This window comes from Lissotriton vulgaris, chromosome 7 (assembly GCF_964263255.1).
Source record: "Lissotriton vulgaris chromosome 7, aLisVul1.2, whole genome shotgun sequence".
Taxonomy (NCBI): Eukaryota; Metazoa; Chordata; class Amphibia; order Caudata; family Salamandridae; genus Lissotriton; species Lissotriton vulgaris.
Genome location: NC_141695.1, coordinates 1,596,653,359 through 1,596,672,496, shown reverse-complemented (window position 1 = coordinate 1,596,672,496; position 19,138 = coordinate 1,596,653,359). Strand labels below are relative to the sequence as shown.

Sequence of the window (19,138 nt, the reverse complement as noted above, 5' to 3'; positions counted from 1 at the left end):
AGCACAAAACTCAACCACTTTCTAAAAGAGTGGTTTATGAACACACAGTGACAAAACCACCTTCACAGAAAGATGTGTTATAACACTGTGAGTTCATACAATCTAAACTTCACCTCTCCATTACAAACTGACAGGAAACTAGGCTAACACACACAACACCCAGCCTCCTCCATTCTGTCCTGCGGGCAGGATGGCCTTTCAGCAGTGAAGAGCAAATGGGGAGTTTTTCACTGTCAGGACATAGCACACACATCAGCATATGTTCTGACTTTTACCTACACTGCACCCTGCCCAGGGGTTAACTGGGATCTACCACAGGGGTGCCCAACATGTATGTAAAAGGGAATGTCAGGCCTGACAAGTGGCTGCACTTGTCAGGACTGCATGCTAACTTAGCATTCTGCATGCAGATCCTACACTGAAGGCCTGAGTTCCCTTCTCTGCACGTTCTTGCACTACTAGCCCTGGCACACACAGGGCACATCACTAGGGACTTTTACTAGTAAGGCAAACATACCAATCATTGCCAACCAATCACCATTACATTTTACATAGGGGACACTTGTACTTTGACACTGATCAGCAGTGGCAAAGTACCCAAAGCATCTAAAAGCAAAGAAGGCAGAGTCAAAAAGTCAGGGGTAATCACGCCAAGATATGCTAGGTCTAACAACTACCTACTAGTAGGGTAACTGACCCCTTAACTCGATGCTACATGAAGAGAGCACTTCACAACATCTGCGACCAATGCAAGCAATGACCAGGTTCTTGTGTATTTGCATCCCCATTCTGGTGGCGTCGTCCCTATTGTAAAATCATCTTGAGCGTGACTCCTGCTTAAAGACCACTGACAGCCGGGACAACCAATACACCCAGACGCCATGGGCCAGGTAAAATTGAACTGAGTGTTGGGCCCAGGTCATAGGAACCCAAGGACTTCTACCCTGCAAAGTTAAAACACAACTCAAGCCCTAAGGGACTGATTGTCACTAGCAGATTTTCCTATTGACCGCAATGTTAAACATCTGCACTATTTGATGCATTTATTTTCTAATGTTTTGAAAATTCATAATTCCGGTTATATGTAATCTGTTTAGCTTGTTTTGGTGACTAAATTTACCTAAAAACATACTCTATTTTTATAAATTGATGTTGCATTTTTCTCAAGTATTGTCAATTACTTATGAACCTTTATGGTACTGTAAAATACTTAACACATGTTCTTCCAGTAACACCTGACTGCTATTTGCCACACTACCAGGACTATGATATGATATGATAGAAAGGATTTATATAGCGCTCGTACACCAACGGTTTCTTGGCTCTAGGGTAAGGAGGCGTAAACAGAGGAGAGGGGGTGCAAGTTATTGGTCATAGGCCTGGGAAAACAGCCAAGTTTTAAGAGATTTCCTGAACATGGGGTAAGACTCCGTTTGGCGTAACGTCGATGGTAGGGAATCCCAGAACTGGGGAGCGATGGGCGCAAATCTCAGCCCCCCAAGTTTCTTGCGCTTGAAGGCAAGGAGAGTCAACAGATTCGCGTTGGCAGAGCGAAGGGTCGGGCGGGGGATGTAGCGTTGGATTCTATTTGCGATGAAGATTGGTCCATGGGAGGAAAGAGCTCTGTGGGTTAAGCAGACGATCTTAAATAGGCAGCGTTGCGCCACGGGGAGCCAGTGGAGGCCCTTAAACTAAACTAAGGATTGTTGCTGTGAAGCCAAGGATCATCTTTGAGGCATTGTTATAATATTGCATGATAAGGGCACTCACCCATTCTACATATTATTCTGCTTTCCTATACTTTCCATTCCCTTCTTGTGTTTATCACTCAGAAACAGTGGTGTAACATAAGCCACCGCAGTCCCTGCAGTGGGTAGGGGGCATACCCAAGGGGCCCGCCCCGTCTGGCACTTTGCATGGGCAGCGAGCCCCTAGCCTGAGAGCTCCGGACTGGGTCAGGAGCATGAAGGGGTGTCCTGCATGTACTGTGCAGGGGGAAGGCCCTCGACTTTCATTGTGCCACTGTACCAGAGTATTTCAGTCTCACCATATTTTGATTGGATGTGTTCCGCCCTTCCATTGCTCATGTCAGGAACATGCATTGTAGTGCATGAACAACTATTTTCTCTCCCTCTCTACTTGCAACTCCTCTATTGGTCCATCCACTGAACTCTGTTAATACTGTGAGTAGAGTCCATCTTTTAATTGTTTTGAAACAATTCCAAGATGGCCACCGGAGGAGTTCTACCTAATGTGGTCAAGTGCTTTCTCTGCACCAATCAGGGCCATCGCTTGGTAACAAGTGGTGTGAACTATAACAACTTATTTGAAAAGGTTTGGAACGCCCTTACATGTTGAGCAACAATAATAAAGTATTGTTTTTAATTTTTTGGATATCGGTTTTTGAAAGCTAACTATTGTATCTCATATATGTACAGCGAGTGACTATCTAGCGTGCTTCTCAGTAGGCTCATTCTTATGGGTCTGCATGAAAAAACGAAAGACTCTGGGGCCATAACTGTTTCTGCTATTTATTGTTTTAACTCCCTAAAACTTTTTCAATTATATACTGTATTTTAGCCATTATTTAATTTGCCATCTGTGCATGTATACATTGAAACTCAGAACGAATTTGTTATCCTCTTTTTAAATGTCTTTTTTTTTTTAAATGATGAACTGTTTTTGTACGTTGGTTGTGGGAATAATTTATAATTTACTGCTGTTTTATGATCTTACCTGATAATGATTGAATAAAGTTTTACTTACTGGCCAGTGAAAAGCACGTGTACGATATATATGGTTGAAAACACATTTACATAAACGGAATTTTGAAGTCTTTCCTCCGTGACAGCATTAAGACCCTCCCAAGTTGTGGTTAAACGTGTAAAATTGGGAATATATTCAAAAATTTGATAAAATATAATTTATTAATTATAACAGCTCAGTGATAAAAACAATTGGAATTATTACAAACGTGTTCTAGAAAAAAATATTCATGAGATATAGTAGAATTTGCTTGCACTATTTACATATTGATCTAGAGAGAGACCTATATATTGCTATAAAATGTAATCTTTGAATTTTCTCTCATCTTTTATTGCCCATTTCCTTCTTAAGGTACAGTTTCAATCATCCTCTTGAAACCGTGCAGTTATCCAACAATTCCTTGAATTTCACTCTTTCTTGCATTGTTTTTTAAAATCCATATGTTTTGCCACTTTTTTATGTAGTATAAAAGCAAGAGGTGATAAGGATGCGAGCTTACTATGTTTGCATTCTATCTGTTGCTTTCACACTCATCCTCTTCCGAGACTCCCTTTGTTGAAGTGGACCTTTTGTAAAATTTAACATTACTCTGGAAGTCAGAAAAAACTGAAGACCACAGGTCCAACTGCATAGCAACTTCTGGCACATGACTCATATATGTTATCATAGCTAAACATTCCAAGCATTGCTGATACAGTGCTGCTACAGGCTTACTGAGGCTTTTCCGGACTGCCGCAGTCATTGTATCAACTTTTAATGTGCCTTTACTATATACGTAATAATATAGTAGTCACCGCAGTGGCCTTTGCCTGCACCTCAGATTTCGAGGTTTCTTAGTTATTGTTCAATTATGTTCATTAAGTGATTCACCAATCACTCTGACCTGCAGCTCACAGCTGTTTAATTCTATTTTCCAGCTCGAGGAGCTCCCGCTCTATTTCATATGGAAGGTCCGTGTTGACTTGTTCATCAAAGTATTTCTTGATGTCTTCCACTTCCTCTTCCCAGAATTCCCTGGACAGGTGGAACAGCTCTGCCATGTTGACATCTCCCAGCCCTTTTAAGTTGAAGTCCGTGGCAGTGGGCACATAGCCGACGGCTGTGCGATCCGCGCACCCCTCGCCGTTGATCCTTCGGAACATCCACTCCAGAACACGGGAGTTCTCACCATAGCCGGGCCAGAGGAATTTGCCTTGTGCATCTTTGCGGAACCAGTTGACATGGAAGATCTTGGGTAGTTTGGCGGCGGGGAAGTGCTCCATGCTCAGCCAGTGGGCGAGGTAGCGGCCGAAGTTGTAGCCGAAGAAAGGCCTCATGGCAAAAGGATCGTGCATGATGACTTTGCCTGAAATTGAATGAGTAAAGAATCACATGTAAATGGCACAAGTTATTTTTAGGGGAGAGCACAGACTTATACACACTCATTAAAAAAAACTTTTTGTTAGTCAGGGTGAGTTTTTTTTAAAGACAGTTAAGTTTGGAAGTGATGGTGTCCAATTTTAGGTACTTTGTTTGAAGGTTTATGTTTTTGTGACAAGGGAGTGACAGGGAGTCTTAATTGCGAGTACAGAAAAATATGGGGCATATTATCAAGCACATGCGATAATTATCGTAAATCACCTATAGCGCGATTTTAATTATCGATGTCCATCGCTGGATTTTAGCACCGGGTTAGCGACGTATTATTAACGCCTTTCCCCAGGCGATGTGAAATCCAGCGATAGAGGGTGATAATAACATGCATTAGCTTGGGAAAATTTAGCGAAAAATGCCCTGCGAAAATGTAAACCGTGATAATAGGCTGAAGTGGACTTAGCCCTGAGATCCACCTCCCATGTTATAGATGACTAAGTCGGATTAATAGCAGGAGTTAAAATCTTTTCAACGAAGGGGCCTTAGCGCGACTTCGATCATCGATTTGCGGGTCTGGGGCATCCTTGTAAATATCGTAATGCAGTATTAGCGATGTTTACCCATGTTGTTCTGTGAGGAACGCCCACTTTGCATGCCATTAGCGATAATAATCGCTGACATGCAAAGTGAAGAAAAGATGGCTGCCAACTGAAGGAAACATGGGTTAGCGGGTCCTTGATAATAGAGCGATATTTAAATTGCCGCTTTTTGGCCGAAAGCGGCCGCTAAAGCGGCAAAATTGGGCTTGATAATATGCCAGTATATTTTTCAAAAATGACTTTGTTTTGTTTGAACGCTGGTGTATATTTAACCAGACTGTGACAGAGAAGACCTTGCACGACATTTAATAGCACAAAATAAAAATTTGACTCACCTTTGTGCTCTGCAGCAGCTGTGGACTCAGATCTCATGGCCGCCCCTACAAACACCCCATGCGCCCAGCTCAGAGCACCATACACCAGAGGAACACCTGCAGACCAGAGGAAGAACCATAAGTCCCATATTCGATCGGAAAACCATGACAACTTCCACCAATTAGTTATGACTACAAAAAACAATTTTTTTAACCCTTCAACTGGGAATTTATTGTGAAAGTTATACAAATCATGCCACAAATGTGGCTTCTTGGTACAGGGTAAGGCTAATAAATCACTCTCCATATTCCCCCATTACGCCTACAAAATAGCTTCAGGACACAGTGATCAGTCGATATTCTTTAGGCGAAGAGATGTAGACCGCACTAAGAATCAGCCATATTTTGGCAGATCCTTAATGGCAGGGCCACTGGAATTGATTCTGCAGCATTTTTCACATAATTATTGATTTGTGTCATTTGCCACATAACTCATCTCCTGCTGTATAATTAGCAGATTGTTATAAAAAAAAGTTGTTTTTAGCTCAAACGGAACAAATGTTACTAAAAATGCAGCGACACGTGTTGCTGCATTGCAGAAGGTACTTCACCTTTCAGTTGCATAGTGCTGTAGTTTGGTGTTACACTAGTACTAATTAGGTAAAACCTCTGTCCAGACACTGTTAAAATGTGTAACAATGACAAAATAATGAACTGCTACCATCACACAATGTGCCATATTATGTTGCATAATTTTCTATAATTTGTTCCTTTCTTGCAGCATAATTCCAGTGGCCCTACTTATAGGCTTTTTTCAAAATAAACTAAATTGCTTATTATTTCAGGCACAGATGATGTTATTCAGTATCAATTCCCCAAATGTGCACACATTACCAGAGGTCAAAAGAGGCATTTTGGGGGAGGATCAATGTCTACATTTTGTTATCTAGATTGGGGTTTATTGGGCGATGTTAAAAATCGCCACGTGACGAAGTCAAAAAGAATTGTGTTTATTACTGGATACTTCAGATGAATGGTTGTGGGAATAGTACTCAGACATCTATATTTTAGGCTCAACCAGTGGGTCAATATAATAAAAGATCTCTTTCAAGCATCTTAAATAAATTAAATAAAACAATGCCAGAATTTTACTTTGTGTGGAAAAAAAGTGAGGTTCGGTGTTAATTGACAGGCGGTACAGGTATAGAATCATCACCCTCCTGCAAGAGTGATGGGGTGGACCAGTAACAGGGGAAAAAGGACTTGGGAAAGTCAGACACCAGGAACTAATCATAGTGTAGAGGTTAAGACAGAAAATTATGCAGCACAGCGCTTATCATTCTGCTCCTACAGTCCATGGGATAACCCTGTTTATACTTGTAGGAGACTAGTCCGTTTTAGGCGCTTGTGCTACAGAAGCAATGTCTTTTATAAGCAGTATGTTGGCACCAGTGGTATACTACAAAATAATGGGACCCCCTGCAAAATGTGTTGAGGGGCCACTAGGTATCCCTTATCTCACACACACACACATATATATATATATATATATATATATATATATATATATATATATATATATATATATATATATATATAAATATATATATATATATATATATATATATATATATATATATATATATATATATATATATATATATACATATATATATTGGCCTTGGTTTTAACGGAGCTCTAAAGGTTTGCCCCCCCCCCCCCCCCTGGCCCCCCTGCGTGGCAAGAGCTGCAGAGACGCGTGTCTTGCACCTGGTTAGTTCGCTCCATTTTCAACGGTGGAAATGTTTCCACCCTTCTGTTTTACGATGTCAAGTTGTTGTGGAAAAACAGTGGTTGAATAGTGACTACATTTTTGTTACCAATTGTATGCAACTCTGCACAGAAAGAGGCTAGTTTTAACTTCTTCAAAAAATGATTAACAGTAGTTACCTTTAGGTCTGCGGCCTCCAAAAATAATGCCCTCGATGGGCACGCCCTCAGGGGATTCCCATGCCGGATCAATGATGGGACACTGGCTGGCGGGAGTGCAGAACCGGGAGTTGGGATGGGCACAAGGCTCATCTGGAGTGATGAAAAGGCAATGTGACATATGAGAACCAAAGATCAAGTCTACAAGCTAGCCCAAAAAGGGATAAAAAAGAGCTCTACTTTCAGAAGTGTCTGGGCATTCTTTCTTACCACTGTCAGGTGTCCATTCCTTGTTCTTCCATGATGTCAGAGTCACCCCAGGTTCCAGGATATCTCCAATGCCCTCCCAGTAGATGCCACCATCACTGGTCTCCCCAACATTGGTGAAGATTGTGTTCGTCTCGATGGTCTTCATGGCATTTGGGTTTGTCTTGACTGATGTTCCAGGAGCAACACCAAAAAATCCATTCTCTGGATTAATAGCCCTGAGGTGACCTGCAACATAGCAACGTTATCTGTTAGAAAGAAACTAAAGACTTGCCCTCACATAGTGCATCATATACAACCTTAGTACGAACAACCTGGAATGGTGTGCCTTAGATGCTCCGGTTAATTACAGATTTTTGGGTATCTCTGGATCCCAAATTATCATGACTTCAATTACTTGATTTGCTAATCCCGAGCTTTGAGACAGTGTTCCACACAGAGAGGACACTGGGGTTGCAGCATAGACCCTCCCCCTGCCTCTCATCTTCCTTCAGCATGCAGGGATGCAGGGGTAGCAAACGCTTCCCGGGCTCTTCCTCCCACTCCTGACCCTTCTCCCACCTCCGCCACCCACACCACAAGCCATAACAGGATCCCTGCGTCCGTTTGCCGTCTGCTCCAAGCAGGTTGTGAACTGATGCAGACTTGTGCCATTAAATTCCCTGGAATGGTAAAAAGCACATGGAACCAGTATTATTCCCCATGCATTGGAAAGTAACTAGTAATCCCTATATTTTGCTGCAGAGAGACCAGCTGGAATTGGTGAATCCGTCTCACTATCCTGAACAAAAAGCAGGTCTTAAAGCTCTTGACGTATAACAGTAAAGCAGCCAAAATCCTCAGAGATGAGCAAGTTACCTTGTTCATCAAACTTCATCCAGGCAATGTCATCTCCCACACACTCAATTTTCCACCCGGGCAGCGTTGGGTTCATCATGGCCATGTTGGTTTTCCCACATGCACTAGGGAAGGCGGCTGCAAAATATTTCTTCTCACCTTCTGGATTTGTAATGCCCAATATCTGGGGAAGATAAACAGATGTTTGCTCACTGTGGAGTGTCCCATGTATTGTCACACCAACCAAAAAACACAAATTACCGCTCACTCTGCTCTAATGGAACAGACGCCTGTTTTCTCCTATCTACTTACTAGAAACAAGGTATCGCAATATTTTCCACGTATGCAACGTGAGACTAAGGATGTTTGAGTCACTTCCAGCTCTTTGGAACCTTTTGGAGAAGGTTCAAGAAGATTCCCTCTGTGATAATTGCTGCAGACATATTAGATGCATGCATGTGAATGCTAAGTCCTGCAGATGATTTAGGGCTACTGGGGCAGTCAGAGGTTGCTGGGCAGTACCTGTAACGGGATATCCGTCACCATTGTGACCGAGTAACCCATCTGCTGAGATCTAAATCTGCAGTCAATCAAGACTAAAGGGTGATTAGGATCGCGGACGGACTCAAGTCCGTCCGCGACCCTTGAGGAGGAGGGAACATCCGCAGGGGCTGTGGCGTTCCCTCCGAGTAGATTAGGATGTGACCATCAGGGTGGCGGTCACATCCTCTATCTTTAACATTGCGGCGGTTGCAGCTTCAAGCTGTACCCACCGCAAGGTTAAAAATGCATGCATCGAATTTGCATGCACAAAGCAGCAGGCACTGCGCACTGCCTGCCGCTTTGTGCACGCAAATGCAGGGGGGTACCATAGGTACCCCCCCACACCCCTTCACCCAGGGGGCCCGCAACGGGCCCCCGAAGTGAACGTCCGTATGCTTTTCAATGGCGGAAAAGCCGCCGTGGAAAAGCATGTATTCACCACCATCCTAATATGGCTGGCGGTGTCTGATAGACACCGCCAGCCATGTTAGAGCTTTTCCGCCACGGTCGGTAGGCGACCGCGGTGGAAAAGCTGCGGACGAAATTTCAGACCCACCAGCCATCCTAATTAGGCGGTGGGTCTTTGGAGGCTCCGCAGCGGTTTTTCCTCATCCTCCAGGCTGGCGGTGGTTCCGCCGGCCCGGAGGCTACGGAAAAACCGCTATCATAATCGGCCCTTAAGATCATTAGTCTTGATTGACTGCAGAAGACAGTAGAGGTTTTGAAATACAGATATTGCATGACGTAAGTACCTAAACAGAGTCAATTCTCCAAGATCCGCTCATGGATAGCTATTTAATAAAAGACATTGTTTTTTTCTTTGCATAAAGAAAATTACATAACGTTCTTTATGGACAAGAATAGCATCCGTTAAAGTTTAGATGCAACCCAATCTTGTTTGTAGTAGTTTATATAAAGCAAATGACATGGGAATCTTTGACCAATCTTTCTGCATGGAAAAGGTTTGGGTATGCCCATATTCAGATGTCTTCGTGAACTTCCGATTGCGGCCTGAGATGACAGTACTAATTCAGTGGAACATAGAAGCAGTGCTCAGTATTTTGAGGATCGGGTTTTCATCAGCGTTGGGCCAGGGTGCAGGACTCCCTCCACAGGCCGTGGCTGCACTGTACTTCCAGGGCACTTCTCTTCTTGAAGGTGGCCTTCATGAGTTTGCTGGGCCTTTCTTCTCTCTCACTGTACAGGGGCCTACTCCCCCATCTTGAACAGTGCAGGTTCCTCTGTGTCATCAAGTGGGCTTCCTACTTCAGCGTCCCAGCCTTGGTGTCACCTTGCAGGAAACAGGCACCTGCAGAATCTATTCGCTACAAGCATCTCTCTGGGCTGGTGAACAGGGCTCTTTTTTCGAGGCCAAATGAAGGACAAGTTTCTTTTCAAGAGGGATAGTATTTTGCTGCTTTGGATGCAAAAGGGCAAATATAGGCTACCAGAAATTCAAAAATGGTATGAAGAGGGTCAGGGACAATGCAGGGTCACCAACAAACATAATTTCTGAATGCTCCCCTCAGGTCCTTAACATTCTTGATTATATCATGGGATTGAGCAGAGCAGCTGGGCTGCAAGGTCACTGTACCAGCCACGGCCTGTGGAGGGAGTTTCGGTGGGGCGGAGAGGCGGGGCGGGGGAGGGGCAGGGTGGGGGGTGCTAAAAACCGGAGCATTGATAATTGAAGGTAAGTAAATAATTAAATAAATAAAACAAATTTCGTAGCGCACCACCCCCCACCATGCCCCTCCCCCGCCTCTCCGCCCCATCGAAACTCCCTCCACAGGCCGTGGCTGCACTGTACTTCCAGGGCACTTCTCTTCTTGAAGGTGGCCTTCATGAGTTTGCTGGGCCTTTCTTCTCTCTCACTGTACAGGGGCCTACTCCCCCATCTTGAACAGTGCAGGTTCCTCTGTGTCATCAAGTGGGCTTCCTACTTCAGCGTCCCAGCCTTGGTGTCACCTTGCAGGAAACAGGCACCTGCAGAATCTATTCGCTACAAGCATCTCTCTGGGCTGGTGAACAGGGCTCTTTTTTCGAGGCCAAATGAAGGACAAGTTTCTTTTCAAGAGGGATAGTATTTTGCTGCTTTGAAGAACTGGGCGGAGCCCAATATCAACCAACCTCAAGCTTTATTTAAAATGGAAATACTCCTCAAAGTCTTTCACCTGCAGATCAGACTTTTGCGGAGGCGATGGAAGGGGCTGACACCAAATTGCTGATATAATGGGGACTTCACTGAGAATCCCTCAGCGAGGGCTATTTGGCTGCCCTGCAATGTCCAGCACAGGTCAAGAGGTAAAGGATCTTAGCTAATGTTGGGGTACGTAGGCGTGCTTGGCTGAGAAGATCTGTGTATTCCTCCTTCCCACCACACTTCTACAAGGTATCAGGATTGGAATGAGATTCTCTATCCTATTTTAACTTTTCACACACTTTTCTTTGTTGCACTGCACCTACCCGTCTGACCAGATCCTTATGATTGTTCCTTGTGTTGGCATGTGTAAACCATGTGTCCACAGACGGTACTACCTGGTCTCAATGATCTAGAGACACTGTACCCAGGACGGAGGACCACATGAGAATATTGGTCATACATGATATTGATGGGAATCCAACACGGGTGTTTATTTTGCTAACACAGGGGCAACCATCTTCTGGATGACGCCTTGAGCAGGTACTCTCATTAATTTGAGACCACAGCTCCTTTCCTGATACATGAATCAGAAGTCAGACCCATAGGTTTTTCAGGTTGAGCATATTCTGGTATACAGGGGATACAACCTATGCGTGGTCTTTAAATATCCCTTAGGCCCTCCCCAATGATGTGTTTATAGAAATATATGTCTATTGTCAAGGTATGTAGATGTGGAGTTGGGTATAGAAAATCTACACATACTTACCTTTTGATATATTGTCCCTTGCTATTCTGTCTATGATATTAGTGTTCAACTATATTCTGTAGTCAATATTCAGGAACCACAACATTAAAGATTCCAATTGTTTAAGGAGTAATGACATGCATATAGTCCTTCTGGACTTCACAATGCTACATGGATGTTAAGAAAAAAAGGAGGAATACGGATTACGACAATTTCAGTCCGTTTATCCGCAGCCATCAGAGAGAGAGAACCAGTTTATTTTTGTATATTTGCTATGATTTGTTGTGCTGTAAACTCTCAGATAGCTGTGCTTCTTTTAACACCTTCGTTGCTCATGACGAGCTGAGCTTGTCATGAGCCACGGCGCTCCGGTGCTCATGACGAGCTCAGCTCGTCATGGCCCGTGGAACGCTCAGGTGCGGGGAGAATTCCCCTGCTGTGCTGAGCGTTCCACGGGAGCCAATGCACCTGTGACGAGCTCAGCTCATCATGAGCACAGGAGCGCCGTGCCTCATGACGAGTTGAGCTCGTCATGAGCAGGCCGGCGCTGTGCGCACCCCCCTGCCCCCCAGCACAGTGGGGAACAACCCCCGCAGCAAAGGGGTTAAGGCACTCTCCATAAAGGTATTTCTAAACTACTGACAGATCGAACTTATTAAATATTTACACTTAAGTGCAGCCCATTGGCGTAGCTGGGGGGCGGTCCACCTTGTTCAGCCCTTTTTTCTGGGCGTCGGGTGAGGTGAGCAATTTTGGCGAGTGCAAGGCAAGTCGTTTTCTTTCTTTACATTTTATTTTCCCTCGCCGCCGTCTGTCGACTCCCCCCCCCCTTGCGCGCTTACATGCACCGGCCGTCACTGAGCAGGAAACTCAGGGACCGCCCCAGGCGGCAAAAGCTCTAGCACAGTCTGTTGCCATAATGGTCTGTAAGCCTACAAAGTAGCATTATCTAGTTGTTCACTAAACGGTAAGTTGTCTGTCGTGAGAGAGGTGCAACTGTGTTGGTAGCTGCACACAACTTTACTAGCAATGTAACAACATGTTGGTCTCACCCTGTTCACTCCAATGAAATGTCTAAGAGAATTTCACAAAAGTCCTCCCTGATTAGATTTGCATGTGTGACTGTTTGCACCAAGTTTACAAACTGCACTGCATCATCCTGCAGGTGTTTGACTGCATGACTTTCACCAGGTACAGTAAGCCACATCTGTTGTGGGACAACAGAGCAGAGTTTGTGCACCTCAGAAGGAGGAAACAAGCACAATTACAGCTTTAGCTCCCATTACAGACTCTGAAACTAACTTGGCGCAGTAATTGCCCACCTGCTAATGAATGCCCACCAGGGTATCTCAAAATATGTGTGAGCAATTATCACACCAAATTTACAGCGACTAAGCGTTAGAGCCTTTGCAGTTCACACGTTCACATTTCTCTGTCAGTTCTAATGTTACTTGATCTCCTGAAGAGAGTTGTACCAAAATGTTCTGGGAGACCTAGTGACCTACATTTATATTGTGAATCCCAGAATATTGTTGTGATGGAGTTAACAATAGGAAATCTACTCTTAACTTGACAATATTTTCGTAGACGATATTATGGTCATGATATATCTGTAGGTCTATATTTGAGGAACGATATGGTGCTATGCAACCTCTCTGAAGCATGTTTATCACCTGTACTGTGCTTATGCCTCTGAGGTATCTAATTGATTCCATGATATCCTCTTTAGGGCTCCTTTCCTCCATTGTGAACACATTTAGTTACATTCGCCTGCCATTCGCATAGAATTTGCGACTTAACCATGAACGACTGCGGATGCTGGCTCTCAACTGCGCTTTACTGAGCATGCACTTTACTACCATTGCAATAATAATTACATCTTGGAACTGTCACTATGTCTGCAATTGTATTCAACATGTCCACCTGATTTCGAAAGGGATCCCAGACTTCATCCAGGGCCACTGGAATTATGCAGCAGGGGAGGACCAAATTACGTTACAGCGTTGACTAAATTGTGCGGCAGGAAAACCAAATTGTGCCGGCCAGTGCAACACAATTTGTGATTGTAGTAATTCATTATTTTGCTGTGTTTTTTGTAACTTTTAATGCATTTGAGCAAGAAACAACGTTTGTTTTTGTTAAATTTTGCAGATTATGCAGCAAGTGAGGGATGATTTGGCAAATGCAGTAAATCCATAACTAAGCGGAAAACACCACAGCCGCAGAATCATATGATTTCAGTGGCCCTGACTATCACATATTGCCTAAAAGCTAATGATAAAGCAAGACAATTTACATATATTTTTGTATTTGGTGCCTACAGTACACTGTATGACTTTCATGTAGATATAACCACATCCTACCAGCATGTGCTCAGCCAGCCATCCCTCCTCCTTGGCAAACCTGCTGGCGATCCTCAGTGCAAAGCACTTTTTCCCCAACAAGGAGTTCCCTCCGTAGCCGCTGCCGAAGGACACGATCTCTCTGCGTTCAGGTATGTGCGCGATGAGCGTCAGATCAGGGTTACATGGCCAGTTGTTCACCAAGGGATCTGCAGACATACAATAAGTGCAACATTAATATCAAATTTGAACCAGATGAAGAGAAAGAGGAAGAGAAACTTCCCTAAAACCTGTTGTTAACCTACTTTGCAGTGGTAAGGGGCAGCCAACCGAATGGAGGCATTTCACAAACTCGCTGCCGCCCAGGGCTCGTAAGATGTCGGTGCCCATCCGGGTCATGATCCTCATGCTGGCAACGACGTACGGCGAGTCCGTCAGCTCAATCCCAATCTTGGACAGGGGCGACCCAATGGGACCCATGCTGAAAGGGATGACGTACATGGTGCGACCTACAAAACAACACACGTTTCATGTTAAGGAAAGTTGCCATAGAGATGGCATTATGTACCACAGCTCACACAGACTAGACTGCCTATCTTCATTGTGAACACTCATGACCTGAAGGGGAGCCTTTTATAAACCGGAAAAATCTGGATGCATTTGAAAAAAAAATGCGTAAGCAATCACAATTGATCTCATCAATTACATACAGATTTCACTTAAAAGGTAACCAATTGGTCTTGGTAAGAGATGGAAACTGTAAGAGATTTTTATGAATTTATATTTTTGTTATGCGTCATAAACAATGTGCCGAATGCATTTTCACACCTGATTTAACATGTATACACTGCTGTAGTGCTATTGCTTTTGGAATTCATTTTCTATGATGTTTATCAGTGTTTTTTTCTGATGTACATTAAATAGGCCACATTATTAGTGCAAACACCATATTCTCCAAAATAGAAGCCAATCTCTGCCATTACTCCTGTCTTCTCCCCTACCCATCTTCTCTCCTTGGAAACTCTTTAGCACACAGTCAAGCTGAAATATAATGGTTTATTTCTATTGTTACTTGTCTGCTCTTGATTAACTTTTCGCTGTTCCTCCACAATTTGAAACATTCACAAAGTCTTTCCGTTAGTTTACTGTGCTCCATTCATTTACATAATGCCTTATTGTTCATGTATGTAGTTATGTTCTAGCATCTCCAGGCGACATTAGCATAGAGGGAGCTGAATAATGTATTCATGTGGTGGGTTAGTGCTTTGAAGGCAATGTGACTTTTATTTTTCATGTGCTCTGATTTGCTGATGAAATGATACATTTACTCACACCACAGTGAGTTCATGGTCACTGTAATTTCATATGCGAAAATAATGTGTAAAAACACCTTGATGTTGGGGATGATACAGAGCCTTCCTGAATGCTAGAATGGGATGCTGTCTGTTTTAGTTCTGATTTCTTCTATTTGGGACATAGAATAATTTCAGATTTTTGAATATTCTGTATAACTTCGCATTGGAGGGCTTTCATGACACTGACTGTGTAACGCATTATTCTTGAGTTTTGTAATAAAACACTTTAACTTTTGATTGATCTCTAACCATTTATTTAATTTTTGTGTTTATGATTTGTTATGCTTTGTAAGGTGTCTTAACTAGTGGACACATTTTCCCATGAAACTGGGGACTAACACCATCTCCGATCCAGTTAAATGTGGGAACTCTGATTGAGGAAAGGTTTGGGGTGTCTGAAATTTTGCGCCTCCATTGTGCTGCCACAAATCAAAAGCAATGGTTTGCCACAATTCCTGTTTTCCCTATCTCTTATCAGAAAATTTGTTTCTATTTATCAATTAGCAACTTCCAACATAGTGCACTGATGATCCATCTACCCATCGACCTTCCTGTTTAAGAAGAGGGTGTGTCACTGTCCTACAGTTAGCTGTAGAATATGTGTGCCAGCTGTCTGTTGGTTTACATGATTTACTGTCAACATCTTATCCACTCTACAAAACAACAGGCCAAACTCCTATTTATCTCTGTATACATTGGTCTTTGGCAGATGTTTTAACCGATTCACTTCATGTAGTCAATGTTTGTCATAACATTGGCTTGGTTGATTTCTACACGAGGGATTATTTATGAGACCATTAACAAAATCTGCTATTTCCCTGTATTGAATAATTTGATTGGCACTTCCAACCAACATAGAGATTCTTATCCAACAATATTCCCCACATATTTTCAATGTACCTAATAGGTAAATTATTAAACATTGCTATGCATGGTATCAACATATTTTCAACATGTTAAAGAATCTTGTGCATCAATTATTTTTGTTCCCTCATCTTTGTGGGCTTTCTAAATGATGTTGTATTTTAAGCCTTACCTTTCATGCATCCTGGAAACCGGGCCTTAAATGCCTTATCGAAGCCGTCCTCTGACATCCAGCGCCCCAGCTGACTGGTTCCAGTCTTGGAGATGGGCACGGTGTCCCTCTGCTCTTGAGTAACGATGACCGTCTTGCTCTCAATTTGGGCTACATCCCTGGGTCTGTGACTGCCAGAATGGCAGTCTCAGTGCTAAAGCCCGGCCGGAAGCCGGATTGCGATATGTTCAAGATGTTATTGACCTCCAAATAATGGCTCGGTTGTTTATTTATATGGGTTTCCAGTATTTTCCCTAACAGAGGGAGCAATGATAACGGTCTATAGTTATTCAGGACTGTGTGATCTGCTGTTAGTTTTTTTAAAATAGGGCGGACATGGGCTTCCTTCCACGCCATTGGGATAAAGCCGTTGGCAATAGAAGAGTTAAAAATCTCCTGAATTGGAGGGGCACAACTCGTTGTTATCAGAGACATGGTGTTTGGAGGGCATATATCCATAGGGGATCCTGATTTAGATGCTTAAAGATGGCGAATTACGTCTTCCAGTGAAATAGGGTCGAAAAATGATTAAGAAGATACCCGGATGTTGGCACCGAAGCATCAGGACAGTGAAGTAATCAAATGAAAGCTGGAACAGTAGGTTCTTTATGTTACTTTATTAAGATGTTAAGTTAAGATGATAACCCCATCAGGAGCAGCTGTCCTGCTGCTCAGCCCTCATCCAACTGACATTCATAACACACTCACATTCCAAACATCCAACATTCCACATCTCATGCATACAAGCTGAGCAGCAGGAAGATACAAGATACAACATATCTCCCTTCGTTGGGAAATTAAAAGGAATCAAATAAAACATCGACAACAAGTCAAGAACAATTGGTCAGTAAATTCCAAAAATTTAAATACAGCACAAGTAAGATAAAATGTGCAAAACAACTGACAAAACGATGAGAACACACAAACCTCACCATACAACCAAAAACACGCAAGAAGACACATCCTGTCTCTATCTATACTGACACACAAACACGACAATCTGAACAAGCATCATAAGCATCACATTACTTCCAAACTAAACAGCAAACCAACATCCTTCACCCATATGCCACAAGTCATACTAGTTGGCCAGACCAGAACGACAAGAAAGACACACAGGAACAAACCACAACACCAATATATGCATCAGGAAGAACATGAACACCCAAAACTCATGCATAACAGACATCCCAATCGCAACCTTGACGTGCGAGGTAACAAACATCACAAGCACAAGCATCGAGCACTTACATAACTCATTCTCACACACCAGAACTTACATAACTCATTCTCACACACCAGATCGAGCACTTACATAACTCAATCATAACCAGAACGAGCACTTACATAACTCATTCATACACCAGAATGGGCACTTACATAACCCATTCATACACCAGAACGAGCACTTACATAACTCATTCTCACACACCAGATCGAGCACTTACATAACTCAATCATAACCAGAACGAGCACTTACATAACTCATTCACACACCAGAATGGGCACTTACATAACCCATTCATACACCAGAACGAGCACTTACATAACTCATTCTCACACACCAGATCGAGCACTTACATAACTCAATCATAACCAGAACGAGCACTTACATAACTCATTCACACACCAGAATGGGCACTTACATAACCCATTCATACACCCGATCGAGCACTTACACAACTCAATCATAACCAGAACGAGCACTTACATAACTCATTCTCACAAGGAAAACAACACACACAACCAAACCACAATAATGAAAAGAGTTGTCCCCCACGTTGGCTCTTGGACCCCAAATTACAGTACCCCATAGTGCAGTTGAACTTTACAGACACTGCTCAAAACTGCGTCCACACTGTTATGTTCACAAAGAAATGGTCAACACAGAAGAAAGTCATGTTGATTGCGATAAATATGCTTTTAAAACGCTGAGAGTTCATCCTGCACCGGGTTAACAGATGTTAATTCTTGATTAACGCTGAGGCAGGTAATGTTCCCATACTTGACTCTGAGGCCCGATTTTTGCCCCCGAAAATACATGAACAGCAGAGTAAGAGTCATAAAGAGTCATCCTCGTCGCCAAATGAAGTAATCAAATGAAAGCTGGAACAGTAGGTTCTTTATGTTACTTTATTAAGATGTTAAGTTAAGATGATAACCCCATCAGGAGCAGCTGTCCTGCTGCTCAGCCCTCATCCAACTGACATTCATAACACACTCACATTCCAAACATCCAACATTCCACATCTCATGCATACAAGCTGAGCAGCAGGAAGATACAAGATACAACAGACAGCCAATCAATTCATCGGGGGAAGCGCTCTTGTCGTGAAAATTCTCATATATTAGAGAGATTTTGTTCTGGAAGTAAGATGCTAATGCCTCACAGAGCTCCTGCGTGTCTACGGGTAGTTGTTTACATGCTTGAGGAGAAGCAAAACCCTTAACAATGTCGAACAGTGCCTTAGAAGAATTTCCTGCCTGTTCTATTTGCAGCTGAATGAATTCACATATAGCAACTTTGATATTGTGATGGTAACATGCTAAGGCCGCTTTATAGCTCAGTTTATCCCCCTCCTCTTTAGATCGTCTCCATGGTTTTACAAGAGGATTTTTCGATTTTTAAGGCCCCTGAATACCATGGAGCTGATTTCTGTTGGGGGCCTGGCTTCTTATTACATTCAGGAATAATCATGTCCAGAGTCTGCGTCATGGCCAGATTAAAACTGGTCAATAGAGCGTCAGTATCCTGAGGCTTTAGATCATCGGCAGCCTTTTCAAGGGGCGAGAACTTTTCTTTAAATGCCTCCAGGGTAAGCTTCTGCCATGATCTACCTCTTTGTGATCTTAGCAGTATGGGCGACTGT

General features: G+C 43.1%; 1 protein-coding gene across 1 annotated transcript; it reads right to left on the bottom strand.

The window, feature by feature from the left end:
* Nucleotides 1–3,631: 3,631 nt before the first annotated feature.
* Nucleotides 3,632–16,374, bottom strand: LOC147706063 (phosphoenolpyruvate carboxykinase, cytosolic [GTP]-like). The gene is made up of 8 exons (XM_086932510.1): nt 16,230–16,374; nt 14,144–14,347; nt 13,860–14,047; nt 8,087–8,249; nt 7,232–7,456; nt 6,983–7,114; nt 5,054–5,149; nt 3,632–4,111 (listed from the first exon to the last, which is right to left on the bottom strand). The coding sequence occupies exons 1-8, from the start codon at nt 16,285–16,287 to the stop codon at nt 3,657–3,659; spliced, it is 1,521 nt and encodes a 506-aa protein (XP_086788636.1). The 5' UTR covers nt 16,288–16,374; the 3' UTR covers nt 3,632–3,656.
* Between the last annotated feature and the right edge of the window lie 2,764 nt (nt 16,375–19,138).